A 20,405-nucleotide genomic window follows, 5' to 3' on the forward strand; every position below is an offset into this window, starting at 1 on the left:
TTAATGCAGAATAAAATACATAGCACAAAAGATTTAGTTGACCCTATCCACAGCTCCATCATCTTGAATCAAGACAAAGAGGTTTGCATGCTGTGCAGCTTGTTTTCTATGGAAACATGGGGGTCAGCTTCCAGGAAACAAATTTGTGTTCCCTGATGATGCATGTGCACATGTTCCAAGGAGCGGCTCTGCTGCCCTCCTAGCCAGGCTTTCACCCATCTTTTTTTTTAATCGATCAGATGGACAGGCTAGCAACAAAATAAAAATGGTGAAGCAATATCTGTTTTTGGAATGCTTGGAACTCTTGGAAGAGGCACATCCACCAATAGAGTTTTGGAGGATTAGTGAGATTCATCTTACTCTCCTGTTTTCTTCATCCATTTTGGAGAAAGTTCAAAGCTTCCTAGAAATACCTGTTCCAGTCGTAACTTTGCCATAATGTCTTTGCTGCATAGACTTGTCAATTAGTATGTATTTCTTGGATAAGTGATGTGGAGATTAGAAGTAACCACCACAAGAGCTGATGTGGAATTGAGAAAATGGAACAATTACTCAGAAATAAGGCAGTCTGAGGGTAAAAGGTTAACAAGCCCCCTCTCTACCCTGATTTGGTTAACAGAATCTTCCTGTGCCCGTGACTAAACATTTTATAATCTTTTTTAAAAAGTCTGTTTCTGTTTCACAAATGACAAGATGTGCTCTTTCTGCCAGAATTGTTTATTTCTTCTACTTTGCCTTTTATCTGTATTCCCTGATCTTTAATCTCATTATTCTGTTCCTCATCTTGGTCTCTCTTTCTCATTTCCTCACTTACAGCACTATGAAATACTATCATCAGAGACAAGAGGGAACTGTTTTGATTGTTGCCATAAACACTTAATGAACTATTTTCTGCTAGATGAAATAGTTACTGCCCTCAGCCATCTTCAGTAGGCTGTTTTAACTTTTTGTTGGTAATTGCATGTAGTAATCCCTGGGGAAAAGAGGTAAAAGGAACAGGTGGGAAGAGGCAGCTGGGAATACTAGTCACTGTCCCAAAATCTGCCACAGAGTGGACATACCGACATTTTTTTATCTTTTTTTGACTGAGCATACAAGGTTTTTCAGTCAATCCTGTGGTTTGACATGATCAGCTCCACAATTATTCTGAGAGAAGTTTACAACAAAGATGAGGAAGATCCCTTTTCAAGACTTCAAAGGAGAAAGGGATGTTTTAACAGTGGAATTAATAGTCTTTGAGACAGATGCTGTCTGCAGGCCGAAGAAGTCCACAGACTCTTTAAGTTTTCAAGGATAAGCCTTGCTGTAAATGTGTTGTCTATATGGGATTTATTAAAATACTATTATTCATAATGTTTATCCTTTGCTTCTTAAATAGGAATTGGAGAATCTAAAGCGTGTACAAAAGCAGGCTGCAACCAGTCAGAGTGCAACAGCAGTTCGCTTAAACAGAGCCCTAGAAGAAGCAGAAAGGTATAAAGTGGAGCTGAATAAACTGAAGCAAAGTAACAAGGTATAGTGGCTTCGGAAAGCAATTTCCAACCTGTAATCACTCAGTAATGCTAGAATGAGAGAAAAGGTTTGATCCGCTTTGGAAGTATTGTGTCTCTTACAGACGGTCCCAAAATTAACTTAGAGCAAGACACCAAAGGGCTTGATAAGTTATCTCGGATGACACTACTGCAACCTATGCAGGAGGAAGAAATGTACAGCATAAAGTTATAGCCTTTCTGATTTTCCCCATTTGTGTGAAAATTAGATGTGGTTGGAAAAAGGGAGAAGTACACATACGCACCTAATACATACACAGGCAAACCATGGCTGTTATCTTTGAGTTTTTCTTTTCTTTTTTTAAGTTTTGATGTGGGAATATTTTGATTAATCCCATTTCTTTTCAGAAATGTCATGTGTGGCTACTGCTTGTCATTTTGTTACCTAATGCCAAGTTTTCATTGGTTAAAGCACCACTTTCATAAATAATACATTTCTCCTTTTCTTCCCATGGTAGGATGTAGCTAACCAAGAACTCAAAACAATTGAAGAATTAAAAACAGAAAACAAGAAACTGCAGAAACAAAAAGCAGAGCTAATGACAGGTTTTAAAAAGCAGTTAAAGTTAATTGATATTTTAAAGAGACAAAAGGTAAGGACCAGAGTACTGTTATATTTCATTTAACAGCCTCTAGCTAAACATGTCTGTTGCCAAGTAACTTACTCACGTGAACTAGAGCCCCAAGACTGGGAAGTTTCAATGCAAGGGAGCACCAGCCTCGGTGTTACTAGTGCACATTGCTAATATTTTGCTTTATAGCAAAGGCTGATTTTCTTGTGAATTGACCCCATTCCTAACTTGGAACATATCCTGTCATGGTGAAGGATTACAACTGACAAGCTTTAGGACCGAGCGTATCTGTTCGTTCAAGAACAAATGCTGTTCAGGTAATAACAGCAACTCCCTTTGGTGCTGTGTCAGTAGAATCCATTTTAGCATGCAAGATTTTTTTTTAATTGTTTTTCCCCCACAGCATATTACTTGTCGTATCAGCAGCTGCAACAGCCCGCCCTCTCAGGAGTGATCTGTTACATTTCAGACCTACATTCTTCCTGGGTTCTCGAAGTGTGTCCTTCTCTATTCACATTGTTTCTTTTTCTTTATATTCTGGGGTGTTCTGTACACCTACAATTCTGCCCAGGTGCAGATCTCCTTGTGTGTCAGGCAAAAAAAGACCAAAAAAAAAAAAAGAGAGAGAGAGTACTTATCCTAGCTGTGAATTTACTAGATTGAACGAGGGGAGTTGATCTCCATCCTTTTGTGATTCCTGGAATATCATGCATACTTTGAATCACACACAGTGTAGTAACATCTGCATGGCTGTTCCCATCCACACTGCACTTGCAGCTAGCCTTAGTTTGAAAGTAGTTTGATTCTACATTCACTTCATGTCTCCCTCCATTCCTCTCCTTCAGGGCATAAAAGGGAGGGCAGGGGCTACTGCCTTTTAGTTTCTTTAGCTGAAATTGAATGGAGGATAGGTAGTAGAGTACTTGCTGACAATTCATGCTGAACAACTAGTGATACAGCTTTCATAGAAAGGTGTTGTAGCAAAAAGTGGATTAATACTTCAGACAGAATATAGCTAAAAATATATTCACTAAATTTATATATATATAGTTTATATATATAGTTATATATATTAAATATATAACTATCGTATTTGATAAAGCTGTACTGATGTCCCAGAAGAGAGAGGTGTTTTACTTGGAAGAGAAACCTTGGACACTGCAGAGTGGGTAAATACGTTGTATTTCTCAAATTATATTTTCAGCATAGACCTGTCAAATGAGCTTTGAAGGTACAAATTGAAAGAACCTGTAAGTTTACATAAAAGGAAATTAAAGTGAGAGGAGTGTATACCAAGAGATGTTGCCCAAATCAAACAGTTTTCCACTTACTGATGCATCTAGGTCTTACAGTTCCATCACACCTTTCACTTACCAAATACTTGGGATTGCTTGCTATCATTTGTATCAGTTTTCCTTCTGAGGCTGCACAAGACACGTGCAGAGCTATGGGCTTCACAATTGTCTAGACAGGATCTTAACATCACAGAGTGGTTCACCTCTAATTGCTTACTCTGCTGAATCTAATGTGATTCATTTCAGAACGGAGTTAATACGCTTCTTTTTGCGCTCTCAAACCAAAGCTGTAAGAGAGGTAAAGCAAGCAATGTATGGTGACTTGTTGAGCAGAAGCACCTTAGAAGGGCCAGCCTTTGAGATAAGAAAATAGAACATTTGATTTGCCCTTTAGAGCACTGCAGTGGTCACGAGACATTTTGTAAACACTCTGGAAGCTGTTGAGCCCCCATAGAGAAAGAATAGTTCTGTATCAAGTGGCAACTTCATGTAACAAAATACACATACTTATCCTCAGAATTGCGAATTGCAATATGGAAATACACCCTTGAATCTGGAATGCCTCTCCAGCGCAGGACAAAGGAGGATAGGTAATTGGAATAAGAGGAACTGGGGCTGCTTGTGCATTTCCAGTGGAAGAGAACTTTTCTGGCAGTAACAGGATGCAGAGGAGATCTTGGGGATTCATCTAACAGCAATAGCACTAGCTTAGCCTTTGGCTGGCCCTTCTAGCTCTTCAAGTTTATTTTGAGAATGAAAAAAATATAGCGGTCACTCAAAATATTCTCTATACATGAGGTAGCTCATTGTCCTCTGGAATGTGAATTCACCGAAATAGGTGTCAAAGAGCAGTATTTCTGTTTGTGAATCAAAACCACAGTCTCGGATAAACTTCCAAAATTTCATTAAATATATTTTAAAATAATTATTAATGCTGTATCAGAACTGCAGGTAGTAGAGGAAGCCACTTACTTACCTTTTCTTATAAAAAAGGTTATTTACTCACAGAAGAAGGATGCTGTTAGTTGTCCTTTCAGAACAGACTATGATTGGAAGAACCCGAAAGAGAATGGCGCTAACTCTGCCCTTGATAGCTTCTGGCAGAAGGCACAGGGGAAGGGCAGCTGAAGCTCACTTGTGCTCAGTATACGTAACCACCTGAAGGACTTCCACTCTGCTTCACACAAGCCATTTGTTAAATGAATGAGGAAAACCTAATTTGGGCCATTTGTGTAGTACTTGTGCAGCAGATTCTGATGCACATAGCAGGTACAGCTAGCCTGAAGGTGAGGATGTGCTACCACATGAAGAATGATCGAGGAAAAAAAATCCCCCAAAGGTATTAAGTATCAGTAATAGGATGAGTTGCAGCTGGCAGCAGGCAGTTGCTGGTGTTGCAGCTGGTCTCTTCAGACCATTCTCTGCTTGCCTTGAGAGAGAGAATTTGATAGAAAAATCGGAGTTTTAAAAGGGATTAAGGGAAGTTACTCTGAGCTTTACAGAGCTGGAGGGTATTACAGAGCGAGTCCCACACTGCCTGTGAGAACGGCAAAATGCTTTGTTGTTCTTTTGAACTGACTATGTCTATATATAAAAACCCCCACAACAGATTCCTTGTAGACATTAATTGTTTCCTGTTCTTCAAAACATAACCATTTTATTAAAATTTGCAGTAAAAAACATTTAGCTGGGACACTTCCCTTTCCACTTTGAATGACGATAGGTAAAGAAATTATACTCCAGTGTGGGGATGAGGACGTGTGGCACAGCTGTGACATCTGCTGTGACATCAGCTGGAACCCAGGGAGCTTTCAGGGCTTTCTGGCTGCTGCACCTATTTGATAGGTAGTTCTGTGCAAATACACTGACCGTTTAGTACTTGTTCTCTCATCCAATCTTGATGACCCTGATGATGTTTCTCCAAGCAATTACATTGAACAGAAAACACCCTTGTTATAAGTGAAAAAGTTCTGTTTGTTCCTTTCAGTGTTCCATTTAAAGTAATGTGCTATATCCTATGTAGTAGAAATACAAATGTATGCATGGGGGGGGGGTGTGTGTGTATGTGCTATAATGGACCATAGATGTATGGTGTGACACATGGTAACACAGCTACCTGTGGTCAGCTCCAGGTATTTCTCATTAAGGTGTAGTACAATTACTCTTTGTTTTACGCTGATTGTTAATTTTTAATGGTGTTACATTATTTTGTTAAAATCCTCATTTAACATTAAATCACACATGTTAGAGGTGCTAGCATGCTGAATCTTAATCATGTATTTGATTTGTAATAGCTTTAAAGTTAAGCTGTATGTTGATCAGCTTGAATGTATACCAGTTTTCTTATACGTGTTCTTTAGAGGTCACAAGAGTTGTCAGATTTTCAGTAATTTTCATGCCTCATTAAAACTGAGGTATTTTTAAAGCAATATAAGGAACTAAGAAAAGCTATTGCTCCTGTTTTACTAGAGCTGAAGTTGCAATGTTTAGCATCAAATTTATCACATTATCCCTGCACTACAAATTTTTGCAGAAAAATATGAATACCAGCTTCAGCTTAAACAGGTGAGCATCCATCAAAACCATAGTACGAAAGAACAGAATGATAGATTTGAAGCCCCTTTCAGCTATCCCAATTGTACAGCATTTTGTATTGGTCACTCACACTATTCTACCTTCTGCTCCTAATTTTTTTTCTTTTGTTTTTAAGATGCACATTGAAGCTGCTAAGATGCTTTCTTTTACTGAAGAGGAATTCATGAAAGCTCTTGAGTGGGGAAATTATTGATTCCATAAAAAAACCCCTTCTGTTTGAAATACAAGTCAGATGGTACATTTATTTTGGCACTGTATATGAATGCTTGTTAATAATAATAGTTAATAACTGTATATCCCAGTGCCTTGATTTCGCTGATGTTTAAGTCATGTAACTTTTATAAGCCTGATAGCTTGTGTTGTGATATCATATGAAATAAAAATTTCTACTGAAGTTTAAGTCCAGACTGTCCATTCTGTAATGAACAGAGAAGCACAGACGGTGCAAGGGATATTCCAACAAGTGAACTTTGTTATCAGTTTGCTCCATTTTAGCATTTAAAACTGTACCTTATCTAAGGTAATATTCAGTCCAAAGAAGGCAGGGTTTAGTCTCAGAAAATTCCTTGTTGCAACAGAAATAAATAAACCGGTGATCCCGTTAAGAAGAGAACGTCATGCCCTTTTTAAGACACATGGTTGGAAAATTAGCATTGTCTGTTCTCTATAACAGATCTCCCCTCACAGTGAGTTAGTCTGGCATCTAATTTAAGCACCAACAGCACCTTTACAGAAATGATCATAACTTGTTTTAGCTATCACATCTTACACCCTTGGCTGGCAAAAACATACATGAGACTTGCCCCTCACTATCCAGATAGTCTGATACAGTTGTATTGTTTTAAATTGCTACTTTAGTCAAGGTGAAAGTGTTAAATCTTTCCCTGGCCATCAGCTGCTGCTTCGGGATACAGCAGGAGCGATGGCTCCATATTCACACGTGCTCTACAAGCATTACATCCTTAAAGATTTTATTATATCATCGTTATGATCGAGAGTTAGATAAAAGTTTGAGTGTAGATGAGCTGAGCATATCACGTGTACATGAATTAACAGGAGCAAGAAAAGCCCATGCTGCTTGCATGAACCTCTGCCAAGCCTCAGCTGTTTCAATGGATTCCTCCCTCGGAGTAATTGAATAGGAACACCGCACACAAGTAGTAAGTTTATGCACAGAAAGAAAGGTATAAACAGTGATTCTGACCTCAAAATGGAAAAATGTCTCTGCTTAGATCCTACTAGCAAAGTCACATGAACTAAGAGTGAAACAAGTAACTCAGACCTACCCCTTTAAGATGAGACAAACCACACTGAGATTAGTATTTCAATACTGTAATGCCAATGCAGATAAATCTCTAAATTGCAACCAGAAGTAGTCCATTAAGAGAATCTTATAGTCCATACTGAAATACACATTTGAATTTACACTAGCTTTGGCTTCTGCAGAGTTGCTGGAGAAAACATTTTTGACATTGCTGCATCACTAACCAAGAATAATTGAGCAATCCGTGACAGTTTATTGATGTAAAATGCAAGTACAACATACACTTACATAAATCTAGCTGCTCATCAGTTTAGAACTCCAGTCTCAAAATGGAGACTTTTTATGATATTAGGAAGTTCCTCACTGTTAACAGCAAATGGAAATTTTCATTAGTAATCAGATGACACCTAGTGGCAAACCAGCAGATGAAATGGGGGAAATTTCAGCTCTCTTCTGAGAATGCATTACCTCTTCTCTTCTGATAAGCCAGTCTAAATTCCTCTCCAAGCATATTAATGTCATCTTCGTCTTTGAGTACTCCCTGCAATAAGGGGAACGAAACACACGTCAGAAGGTAAAACAAAGCAGAGAGATTATTATGGATCTCTGAAACTTTCGACGGAAGTGAATGGAATAGCTTGTATCCATGGTACCGGTGTTACCTTTAAAACAAACAGCCCTGAAAACCATCACAAAATAGATGAGTTTCACATGGGTGTACTTGGTGATAACCAGAACCGCCTCTTTTGTTCTTCACACAAATGCTGAGGTAAAGACTCCAACATGAGCACTATACAAAAGACAACATTTACCTGCATTCCCTCTCTGACAAAAGGGATTATAGCCAGCACAGCACAGGTGCAGCTTTAGTAAAATCAAGCAACTGCATTGAGAAGGGGCACTGGCTGGGGTGGGCTCTGTCTCCACCCTTAGTTGTGTTGGAATGAGCCCACACAAAGAAATTATCTTGGAAATCAACTGATACTGAACAACTTAATCAGAAACTATGTTTTGGGGAAGGGAAGCAGGGGAACCCAGAAATCTAAATCTCTAGCTAAATCTAAATTAATTTTAGGGCTAAAAATGTGTATGACCCACAGAACACACCTTGAAGCATTTAGGAAAAAAAATAAATTGCAAATTGCATCTACACTGGAGACTTAAGAATAAGTAGCACTTTTCTATGTAACCATTTTGAATGAAGTAACACGATGTACGACCACACAATTCAGACACAGTGTTGAAGCAGAGAGAAGAACAAAGTAGAACATCAATACTGTGGACCAGGTATGAGCCATGGACACTCTGAAATAGCCAAGGCTTCCTACAACAGTAAATTCAAACCAGAAAACTGTATCAAAATACTGCCAATTTGAGTTATCCTTTAATTCAATCTACATTAGAAGATAACTCGCTCCAAATTTTCCAAATTCATATACCAAATTAGCATATTCATATTTGAATAAAATTTACACTCTGCTATATTTACAATATTTTCCAGTATTGCAGAAAAGAATTTCTTTAAATAGTTGGGTAATTCCCTCCCTACTGTACATGCATTTTTACATCCCTAAGGCAGCTCTCTCTTCCTTTGCATGCCATCAAGTGATCTTTCCGATTATGAAACATAATACAAAATAAACTGTAGTTTATTCCTGTTACAATAATTGCTGGCATCTTTTTAACTTTTACAAACACGAGGATGAACAGAGAGAGCTTTGAAATGCTTCTGTAAGCCCTGCAGTTTACTGCACTGCAACAGAGAGGAGGCCTCATTTCCATGGTAACAGGAGGCCTCGAAGACAGCCAACACTGTAAGAAATTGCTCCCAAAACACCAACTGAGAAATTTGGTGGAAACATGGTTTAAGATATAGTGGACCACTTTCTAGCTAGAAAAGCCCTGCTTTGGAACTTACATTCCACATCCCAAAAATGGGATGCGCAAAGTGCCGTGGAAGCTTTCAGCAAGTTCTGTACAAGGCATCAATATTGCAATAGAGCCCAAAGCCCCTCATACAGAAAGAATATATTTGTAAATTGCTTCCCAACTCAGAAAGAAAAGGAAAAAAAAGAAGAAAGGAAAAGGTGAGCACAGGAGAGCTGACACAATAAGGACACCCACTGAGTCCAGGAACTTACGCAGTTATGCGACTTCAGACTGTCCAAGAGAACACTGATTTACAGGACAAACGTTTAAAGCATTTAAAATACAATTCACTTACTCGAGGAAGATAACCCAATAATTTAGATGCATGCTCTTTCAGGAGCTTCTGTCTCTCTTCTTCAACAATTGTACGGATGTTTTCTTGTCTTCTCTCTTCTAACTGTCTTTCTGCAAGTTCACGCTCCTACAATAAACAAGCAAGTGTTTGTAACGGTTCAGTTTCAGCTCCGAACATTTGTTTCCACCAATATCCACCACAGTATAAAGAGAAAATGTTTTTCATGGAGTAAATTTTGAACTTGCACTTATTAACTCCTAGTCAGAGGAAATTAATTTGAAAAGGATGGGAAAGCGTATATAAAAACCCACAAAGCACAGTTTAAACAATGTTAACACATGTTTGGTAACTAGGAAAAAATCTCAGACAAAAGAGAAGACTGAATGGCAAGACATGGGGCTAGTCTGCTATGTAAGTGTTTGGTCTCGTACTAGAAGCCCTTTTAAAGGTAATTAAGTGTGAAGTTCTGGTTCCTTCTTGGCTCTCAGACAAGTTAGTCTGTTCTTGCCCTACTGTTCTAATCCAGGAAAAGGAAAAATAGGCACATATTCTCATGCTGATGACTAGAAATTGCAATTCACATTACACATGTGATTTTTACTCTATAAAACAGGCCTGAAAACTGCAGTATAGGATTCCGTGACTTGCTTTCAGTTTACGCCTTTTCTTCCTCAGATGATAATTCAAGAGACTTAATCTAAAATCAAGGCTGGGACTTCCCGTTCTCACACATCGTCATCAGTGCTGCTGATCAGGGACACTGAACTGGACAACAGTTGTGTCACTGATCCCATAGCTCTTGGAGAGAGATTTGCAGAGCATGTCAGGTATACAGGGGTCTAGGGATGTTGCTGATTCTAACCTCGTCAGCTACAAAAGAAGTTAGCTCTAAAGAGACTTTTTTCTCGTCAGCAAACCAAAACAAAGGCCTGCTTCCCCTCCTGCACATTTCTCTGCAATTCCCCTGTCACCTTTCCCTAGTAACGCAAAAGTATTCTCATACTGAAAGGTTTTGGCTAAACCAAAGGCAAAAGTGAAAACTCTTACTTTATCTGCAATAAACTGTTTGTGACGGTCTTCAATAAGCTTTTCCACAGCCCTTCTGTGTTCGAGCTGTTTCATTCTTCGTTTCTGAGCATTCATCTGTTCAATGCGATCATCCTCTGCAAACTTGGCCAACATCTGTTGTCTGAAGGCTTCTTCCTCTTCTTGCATAGCTTGTCGTGCTACCTTCTTTAAAGCAAACTGCTCTTCATATGTTTGCCTTAAGTCTAGGCGTTGCCTTATTCTCTTTTCAATTTCTGCCTATAAAGGAAATTTAACGAAAGGCTGTATTACTGAACGTACTTTGGAAAATTTTGATCATTATCAGCCAATCTACTCGATTTATCTTGGAATAAATTTACTGTAGCTGTTACCTTCTAGCGTAAGTAACTCCATAACTGACAGTGCTCTCCAGTATTAACCAGTTTGGCAAATGTCTCAAGATTCTCAAAATTAAGTCCAAAACAAAAGGAGATTATTTTTTTCCACTAGCATGAAGTGAATCAACAAGACAGCGCTCCTGAACAACTGTCTAAAAATAACAGCATTACGTATCTCAGCCTGTGTTTCATTTTGTTTGTCACCCATAGCAAGATAAGATAGAGTGTGGTGGGCCCATAGGAAAAAGCAAATGGACATGCAAAAAGCAAGCAATTAATTAACCTGCTTAGCTTAAACCTGAACTTGAAAGTTACTGATATTATCCTTAAATAAATAAATAAATATATAAATATATAAAGGTAAATATAAGAGATAAATAAATATATAAAGGGGACAATAAGGGTATTCAAAACCTTCAGTTGTCTTCCTGGTTGAAATAAAAACAAATACATTAGGGACAGCAAAGGAAACTCAAAGGACAGAATTTTCCCTCCAAAAACTAAGTTAATATACAAACCCCTTGTCTGACTAAGAACATTTAGGAAATAGCGTTGGAAATAGACACTTTGTGCCAGAACAGAATTGAAAACAATTCCAATTCATTTAATACACCTAAAACCATGTCAGAATTAAGCTTTTTGCTCTGAGACAGCCCACAGACCAAAATGGGCTCAAGGAAGTCCCTCAAAAATATCCCTAAGTCACAAATAACAACTGCAGACTTAGCAAATCCAAAGTGTGAAAAAAACCCCAACCCAACCCAGTCCATAAACAACCCTGCCAGCACTGTTAGAGGAAAAGTTGTGGAAATTGAAGTTACTTGGCCTCTGAAGAGCATCCTCAGATACAGAAGGAACTGCATGTGGGATATACTCTGGCTAAATGTTCTTTAAGCATCACAACTCCATTTCCAAAGACTGAAGGAGCGCTGCTCCATCACAAAGACATCAGGAGGAGTGAAGGGATGGAGGAAGACTATGTAAAATACTGCCCCGTGCATTCACTTTATTGCTTATTTTCTACATCAGCAATTGAAAATGGTTTCATTTTCTCTTTCCATTTTTTTATCTGGTCTGTTTAAATTAGATTAGTTTACCCATAGCTATAAGTGCTCCATAAATTGTGTGTTTTCCTGCATATACACTACTATTTTTATTTTAGAAAAGTTTCACCCAGACCAGCTCTGCTAACCTGAACGTTCTGCAGGAATTATGGCAAAGTTGCAATACTCCTCTCCATTTGCATTTTCCCTTAACAGTTAATGCATGGGTACACAGAACGTACAGACAACATACGAAAACCTGGTATCTGACAAGTACCAAAATGTCCGTATATGTATCTGCAGTAGAAGTCTACGGAAAGTGAAATATTCCCCCCACCAATAGAGAGGTACTACTCCAACTACCTGCCAGCGCTTACCATCTCCTTCTTCCTTTCTGTCTCCGCTTGTTCTTCCAGATACAGCTCTTGGCGGATTTGTTCCAGTTCTTCACGCTTCTGTTGTTCTCTTTCCAGATTTTGAGCAATCTATTACAAGAAGGAAGGATTTCTAAATGAAAGACAATAATGTACAATAATTTTTTCTACAATTTCAATTTTTGATACCATGCTTTGAAGTCTTTGCTTTTTCTCCTCAGCGTCTCGAACTTTAGCCATCCGATCTTCTTCTCTTTGTCCCTGAATGTTGGCAAACTCCATAATTTTCCTGTTTTCTTCTTCCATCTCTTCCCGTTTCCTTCTCCTCCAGATAGCTTGTTCTTTTTTAAATTCTTCAATATATGTCTGAGTTGCTCTCATTTTATCTAACTTCAGTTGTTTTTCCCTGTAGAATAAAAAATGTTTAGTTATTTAACATACCGCAGAGTAACATTAAACAGACCATGTGCTCATCATTAACAATGTATGCCAGAAATGAAGATTTAAATGACTCTCCTTACCCATTCAGCTGGAAACTAGATACCTAAATTGAAAATACTTATTAATGAATTGCCCCAAAAAGGGAATCTCATGTCTAACACCTTTCTTCAGGAGGACAGACTGTACACGTAGGTACTCACTACTACTCCATTTTATACGTGGTCCACCAAAACAGAAAGACGAGGAGAAGGAAGCCCAATAGCCCAATGGCACCAGAATCTCCTCAACTTTTTATTTATTTATTTATACTAAACTCTCCCCCACAGACACTACCACCCTGCCCTCAGAAACCTCCTTTCCTCTCCCTGTCTGTAAGACAGCCATACAACATGTCTCACAAAGAGGCAGGGACATGAGGTGAGGCAGAAATTCGTGAAATGCAGTCATTTCCAGCGTGATGAGCCCAATGGAAGCACTCCTTGAAATAAGCTGGATTTCATATTTGGGGAAGAAAGATGCGAGATTGACTGGAATGACAAGAACATTCTGATGTTTAAACAACAAAATCCATGCAAATCAGTCTCGTTAGTAAAATGTGACCGAGGAAAACTAAAATGGGCCTAAGTCTATGAAATAAATATATACAAATCAGTTTTCTATACATAATTATATCAGCTGCTTTGTTTTAAATTAATAAATAATAAAAATTCAAAGTAACTAACATTTGGTCTTCCTCATAGATCTTTCTTACAATTTCATCAATCATGAGTTTTTCTCTTAGAAACTCTTCGTAAGCATCCTGCTTCTTCCTCTCTTGTTCCTCAAGCTGTTTCTCCAGTTCTTGCTGATACATTATTTTCTCCTTGTTTCGCTTCAGTTCTGCACAGCCTTCTTCTTTTATTACCCTTTCGTACTCTTCCTTCATCTTTTGGGCTATTTCAGCCTCATGTTTCTACAGGGGAAAAAAGCAATGCAAGATTCCTTTTTACTCCCGCTAATACAACTTGTAGTGAAAAAATACACAGTATAAAAAGGAATTATGCTGCATTACAAAAATGGAATGTTTTCCACCTCAATCTATGTAGTACCTTAATGTGTTTGATAGCTTGATTCAGTAAGTAGAAACCTTGAGGAGAACCCTCAATATCTAAACAACTTGAGGAGAACTAACAATACTTAAAGGAAGCTCCGTATTGAACGAAGACACAGTAGAGCATTCAGCATGAGTGAAACTAGCTCACATTGGCATAATGACTGGAAGGTGGTTTAACTACGTAGAACACCCTCAATAAACGTGTTGTCTTTACAGCAATTTACGTGAAGTGTATTTTGTATAAAACATTCACGTAATCAGAATCATCTGCCTGATGACCTACCAATTATTATTCCATACATAAATAAAAGTTCACAATTCTTTCTGAAGTTATTCAGATATATGCTTAAGAATAGTAACAGCATTTTCAACAATCTGCTTCTGAGGTAAGGATTCACCACACTAAGCACTTACTGTACAAAGTGTATAATAGTTTTAACTTAGACAAATATTACAAAACCAGTAAAATAAAACTATATCCATTCATACAGCTTAATTGACTACTACTTTGATTGCAATAGCAAAGTCAGCCTTTTTCCTATGGCTGGTTATTACCGGCTTCCTAGTCCTTCATAACGCAAAACATATTTTCAATAAACACTGAATGCCTAAACCTAACAATATTTTAGATAAAAAGGCCAGCTTCAAAGGAAAAATTTTCAGCACAATCCATACAGAGTTACAGCACTCAGGTGCTGGGAGACACTGTGAAGCTAATTACCATTTTCTCATACTGTATAGCTTCTTTTTCAGTGATCTGTGCAGCTCGCTCTTTATTCATATAAGCAGATTTTAGCTTTTTTTCTAACTCTCGAAGTTCAAGACTAGGGGGAGGAAAAAAAAAAATTATACTATTACAAGGAGATCAGTACCTATGGGAAAAAAATTAACATTTCCATCACTATTTAAACACAATTTAAAAAATTTATTTTTAAAGGGAAAAGCACAATTTTAGGTGAAAAATACTGCCCTAGTAAAAGAGCAGACAAACAAAACCTGTCTCAAACCAAGAACTATATTTGTACATATGCTACCAATAGTTTTGCAGACTTTACGTCTAACTACATAAATGTATATATATATACACGTAAATATGTACACTTATAGATATAAGTGTACATATATATATATAAAAGCATATACTCAAAATGACAATTTGGTGGATCAGAGAGAGTTTTTCTCTTATTGCCAAAATTTGCTTAAAAGTAATTTTTCATCATATCTTGATCTTAAATAAGTTTTCCTTCCAGGTCAGATTCATTTCCGCTTCTGCTACAACTTTGGCCAAGTCTGTCCTGTCTCCGCTCAGCCCACACCACCTCACGCTGTTCAGACGTCACACCTCCCTTCCCCTGTCTGTCTCGCATTCACCTCCCACACTCTATTCTGATACTGTTCACTGACATCCACAGTACTTTCTCTGATCACAGCCTTCTCCGAAGCACTTCTCAGTCTGCCTTTTCCTATGTTTTTTCCAGTTATGATCTTCTCAGCTGCAGAAATTCAAAAAGTTAAAGCCTATTCTAAAAAATAAATTATGTATCTGATTTTAGTGTATTAAAACTTCCTCTCTACTGCTCGAAAACATCTCATGCTGTAATCTTACCGCATCTAAGGTTCCGTCCAAAGCGTGATTGAGAAAAATAAAAAACGAGCAGGAGGTATGCAACTGACTGAATACATCCATAAACACCCTTTTCAGAGCTGGGCCAGATTACAGTAACACCTAGTTAAATAAAGCAGTGACGTTTTTGAGGCGTTACCTGTTCTCCCTTACTTGTTGCCTCATCTTTTCATCTTTAAGCTGTTCGTGGTTCAACCGCGCCAGCTCAGCCGCCAGCCTTTCTTCTTGCTCCAGCCGCAGCGCTCGCAGCTGCTTGTTCTCTTCTGCCTACCAGAAGCAGCAGTTTCCACAACAGCCCTCCTCGCCACATCCGCACGCGTGTCGGAAGCGGGCAGCTTGCGAGACCGCGCCGTCAGCACGCAATGCTCGGAGGAGAACGCTTTCGGAAGGCAAAGCCAGGCAGAGCCCTCCGGCAGCGCGGCGGGACCGCCTCCCCTTGGCCTTCGCCCAGCCTGCTCGCAGCCGGGCAGGCGGGTGTGTGTTCGCACGCACACGTAGATGCCCTCGGGCTCCGGGCCAGCCCCAGTCCCGCCGCCCCGCGGCTCTTACCCGCAGCACAGCCTCCTCCAGCCGCCGCTCACTCTCCAGCGCGGCCCGCAGCGTGGCGGCCCGCCTCCGCCCGCCACGCTCCTCCTCCGCCGCCGCCAGCCCCGCGCCCGGCTGCACGGACGCCTGCGGGCGACAAGAGAGAGGCGGTGCCGCAGGGCAGCCGCGGCCCCGGGGCCCCGCTCCCCCCCGCGCCCGCTCACCATCTCGCCCACCGCCGCGGAGCCGCCGCGCCGCCATGGCAACGCGCAGGGCAGGCAGGCGGAAGGGCGGGGAACGGCCTTAACCTCCGGGGGAAACCCGCCGCGCTGATTGGCCGGGGGGGCGACCCGGCCCTAACACGTGATTCGGAGCGGGCGCGGCGGCAGCAGCGCGCCGTCGCCGAGCAACCGGGGCGCGGCGCCCGCGGGGGCGACGGGCCGCAGGGCCGAGGCTGCGCCCGCCGCCCCGGCCGTGCCCGCAAACGCGCACCGGCCCCCCCCGCGGCTTCCCACGCTGACAGCGGGCGTCCCCAAGGGCGGCTCGTGGCGCCCCGGCAGCCCAGCGGGCGAGGCGAGGGGCCGAAGGCCGGGAGAGGCGGAGGTGGCCGTGAAGGGCAGGGCCGGCAGAGAGACGGCTGCCGCGAGCGTAGCTCTGCCCTTGGTTACAGCGCTGAAGCACGCCGGCCAGCTCCGCAGCAGTAGCAGGTGCAAAACCTGGGATTGCCGCAGAGCGGTGGAAGAAGGAGCAGGGGCGGCGCAGGCCAGGAACCCGCAGAGACCGGAGCAGGCAGAGTGTGCGGGCCCGGGCCCTCGCTCGGGGCAGAGACCTCTTCCCACGTTGGCAAGAGCTACACCGGGAACGTATTTTTTTTAGTCTCTTCTGAACTCCGGTATAAATAAATAGTAGATGCTGCACATTTTCATGCATTCACATACGTGAGAGGAGGGGGTAGACACTGTTTTCCAGAAGAGAAGCCAAAGCAGCAGCCTGGGCGAGGTCACTGGCACATACACTCATCCTCCTTTGCTCTGGAGAAGCAGGAATTGGTAAAAGTTGAGCACAGGGAGTTGGAAGAAACATATCAAAACTACCAAAATATCTTAAAAAACCCCCAGTCTATTCAAGAGCATTTGTTGAATTATTACATTAAGTTAATGCACTTTACTCATCTATAATCACAAAACCTAGGTGGCAGCATTTAATTAAGAATTTCTCTCCTTCATTGCTATTGTGATGGATCCCAAACAAGTATGGGGGATACAGTCACAGGGGAGAAATCAACAGCCAGAACATCAACCATGAACATTACCAAAATACATAAATCTGGTAAGGTTGCGTGGTATATACTATGCCTCATTTAAACCTGATAGGCAAAAGGAAAACCCAGCCCTTAATTTTTCCAGAGAGATCTTATACAGAGCACAACTGTTCACTCTAGAGAGTTTCTCCGGATGGACTTTGCTCCAGGAAGGAAATCAACATTGTGGCATCTAATTCCCCAAACCCTACCCACTCACTTTTACCACTTTTCTAACCTTTATTTTCCTTTCTACACAGTCATGAGAAACTAACTTCTTTAAAGCAGTATTTAAAATTCATTAATGTCACCTACTTTATAAAATTAATTAAAATGAATAAAGCTGAAGAGAACACCACCTCTCAGAATTGGGTAAAAATAAGTCTGCATGTTTCTATTGATTCTGTGCTAGATATGCCTATATCTACATATTTATGGGATGGAAACACTCATTATTTTAAATCTGTTTCCAATCTTTTACAAAATCTCTCAAATTAGTGGAATTCTTTCTGAAGCTTTGGTTATTCTTTGCTCTTTTCATGAGAAAAATGTTTTCCCACAATGCTTGGGGGGACAGACGGACAACACGACGACCAGTAAACTATAGGAGATCATGTCTTTAACTGAACTGATACAAGCAGAGAGAGATGAGACAGAAGATGATCATAAACATTCCCTACTTCTTCTTTCCAAGTGGTGTTACCACCACTACAGCTGTCTTTAAAAAAAAAAAAAATCTGTTTCTTCAACAGTAGGCAAGAAAACAAGTAAATGCCAAAAAACCTATCCCCAATGATTCCAGGGTATTGACTTAGACAGCAGGAAGCTTTTAACTACACTGACACAGCACTGACTTTCAGTGCTCAAGGTTTGGAGGTGGCAGGGGATGGGGGGATAGAGGTGCAAAAGATGCTTTTGCTGTCCCTTCTCCTCAGTAAACAGCTGTACACCTCACTGGAAATAAATGGAATTTTCTTTCTTACCAAACAAAATAACAAAATCAGGTCCCCTCACCTCAATTCTGGAAATAACAGCAAATAACCCTCAGATGTACAATTTCATCTTTGCTCACATGATGTCCTTGATTTGGAACAGCAACACTCTAAAATGAGAACACAAGTATACCTTGATTCAGTATCCAGGACAGCAAGGCATTCAAGACAGAAAAGTACGAGTAAAAAGGCTTGAAAACACACACATATATCAGAGACCAGTAAGACAGTTCACAAAATTCTTCTTAAAATTAAGAGGTGGCTTGTATTTGCATGTAAACAGTATTTGCGAGCAGTGTATCTTTCACAGAAGGCATAGAACATAACACTAATATCCAGTAAGATCCCAAAGGAAAAATATTTTGAGGTTTCCAGTCCTTGGTGCCTCATTGTTCTTTTATTTCCCATACATTTCAGATTTACTGCAGTGTGTTTAAAATGCAAAGAAGAAAAAAAATGCAACCAGATAATTCTTTTATCCTCGATAACTTACGGTAGTTTGTGCTCAGAAACTCCTACCTTTAATGCCCTGATAGTTTTTCCCAACATAAATTAAGCCACAGGGACAGTTCAGTAAACATACTGTGTGTGCAGATTTCCAACGAAAGGTAAGTAACCTTTCAGCATGTAGTCACCCCACATAGAGAACAGGGAGGAGAAAATACTCCAGAAACTCCACAGACACACCCACTATAACCCTTGCCCTGCTCCTTTCATTAAAGTGAATACTTAAAGATGACAAACTATCATTTCCCCCAATTCAAATACAACTGCTGGTCTCATCTCTTCTTGAGAGCTCACCCAAGAACTGCAGGCTCCTGTCCTAGAGCTCGGTCATCTTAATTTATTTTTTTCCCCTTACATCCAGACAGAACTTCCCCTTTTTCAGTTTGCAACCATTTGCCTCTCAGACTCCCCCTGCGCTTCTCGGCAAAGAGCCCACCTCAGTCTTCTTGGTGCCCTCCCCACAGCAACCGGGGGCTGCTGTTCAAGTCTCCCCAGGACACTGACTGCACCTCCCGGTCTGAATCACCCGCAAACTTGCTGGGGGTCCAGGCACATGGGTAGCGCACCTGCACCCAGGCAAGCGTTTCTGTCCTGTGCCCTCCTAGCACATCCTGTTCTCCTCACCAAGGTCATCTTCTTTGGACAATCCACCTCCACCTGCGGAGAAAGCATCTGCTTTTGCTACTCCTCCCAGCTGTGCAGTCACAGCAAGTCGCTGCTCCATGTAGGGGCCTCCCCTCATACGTTCTTATTTGGGAAGAAATCCAGCACTGTGTTGAAAACAGACATACCTTTTCCTCATGTCAAAAGCAGATTTCCTTAATGGCACCAACTAATTTCTCAGTTAAAGACCTAAGAATTTAACACTTGCAGAACAGAGTTCAGTCCAGGCAGAGTTGCTCAGCTCATCTGAAGGAAGAGAATTAAAATGTACTGTTTTTGCAACCAGCTGGGTCAGACTCCTTAAAAGTCAAGTGTGTTCCTATTTAGGTTTTCTTTCCATAATATAATTTATGAGGTTTTTAGAATAACAGATAACAAAAAATCTACTTTACTATAGTTTGGAAAGGAATGACTCCCAGCTGCGTAATTGCTATCACACTCTTCTTTGATACAGCATTTCTTCTTGCAGCAGCCTGGTTGCAGCTTACTAGTCAGTGACCTGCTTCTCATTCCTTTTTCCTAACAGCATTAAACACTCCCACAGGGCCTGAAAAGCTTCAGGTAACCAGCAGCTCACTGTACAAATGTAGTGTTAAACTCAGCAGTCCTTTCTAAGGGCTAACATAGCATATTAATACATTATTCAGTTCTCAGTCTCAATATCACCACCTGCTGATCAACTCATGACAGCAGAAATGAAGACTGCTGAGGAATGAAAATTTTGCTAATGATAAAAATGATGAAATGGAGTATTAAAGGGAAAAAGAAAGTTCCCTTTATTTTAGCAGTTTAAATTGAAGGTGATGCAGGAGCACACAGCAGAAAAGGTCATTAAATGAAAATGCTGAAGCCATTTTGCAGGTTTACCTCTTTTCCAGGGCATTTTACCAGATGATCATAAGATGAGACAGTGACAAAT

The 20,405-nt window shown here is 40.5% G+C and overlaps 2 protein-coding genes across 5 annotated transcripts in view; one reads left to right on the plus strand and one right to left on the minus strand.

Moving 5' to 3' along the window:
- Positions 1–6,333, plus strand: part of TEX9 (testis expressed 9) — a 25,404-nt gene extending 19,071 nt beyond the window's left edge. For 2 of the 3 annotated variants that reach the window (XM_072870786.1, XM_072870784.1), the window contains exons 10-12: positions 1,379–1,513; positions 2,009–2,143; positions 6,128–6,333. In XM_072870786.1, coding sequence (XP_072726887.1) covers positions 1,379–1,513; positions 2,009–2,143; positions 6,128–6,205 — 348 coding nt within the window. In that variant the 3' untranslated portion in view covers positions 6,206–6,333. Of the gene's footprint in view, positions 1–1,378; positions 1,514–2,008; positions 2,144–6,127 lie in introns of those variants that run through there. The other variant, XM_072870785.1, reaches the window with a different exon arrangement.
- On the minus strand, positions 5,077–16,308 carry MNS1 (meiosis specific nuclear structural 1). 2 transcript variants are annotated; one of them, XM_072870783.1, is made up of 10 exons: positions 16,249–16,282; positions 16,049–16,171; positions 15,639–15,766; positions 14,597–14,699; positions 13,505–13,734; positions 12,531–12,747; positions 12,345–12,452; positions 10,548–10,805; positions 9,501–9,626; positions 5,078–7,817 (listed from the first exon to the last, which is right to left on the minus strand). In XM_072870783.1, exons 1-10 carry the CDS (start codon positions 16,249–16,251, stop codon positions 7,719–7,721), a joined length of 1,395 nt encoding a protein of 464 aa, XP_072726884.1. In that variant the 5' UTR covers positions 16,252–16,282; the 3' UTR covers positions 5,078–7,718. The 2 variants fall into 2 exon arrangements, with proteins under 2 accessions (XP_072726883.1, XP_072726884.1); XM_072870782.1 differs by having other exon boundaries at positions 5,077–7,817; positions 16,049–16,308.
- Positions 16,309–20,405: the final 4,097 nt, after the last annotated feature.

Source organism: Ciconia boyciana, chromosome 8, assembly GCF_034638445.1.
Source record: "Ciconia boyciana chromosome 8, ASM3463844v1, whole genome shotgun sequence".
Lineage (NCBI taxonomy): Eukaryota > Metazoa > Chordata > Aves > Ciconiiformes > Ciconiidae > Ciconia > Ciconia boyciana.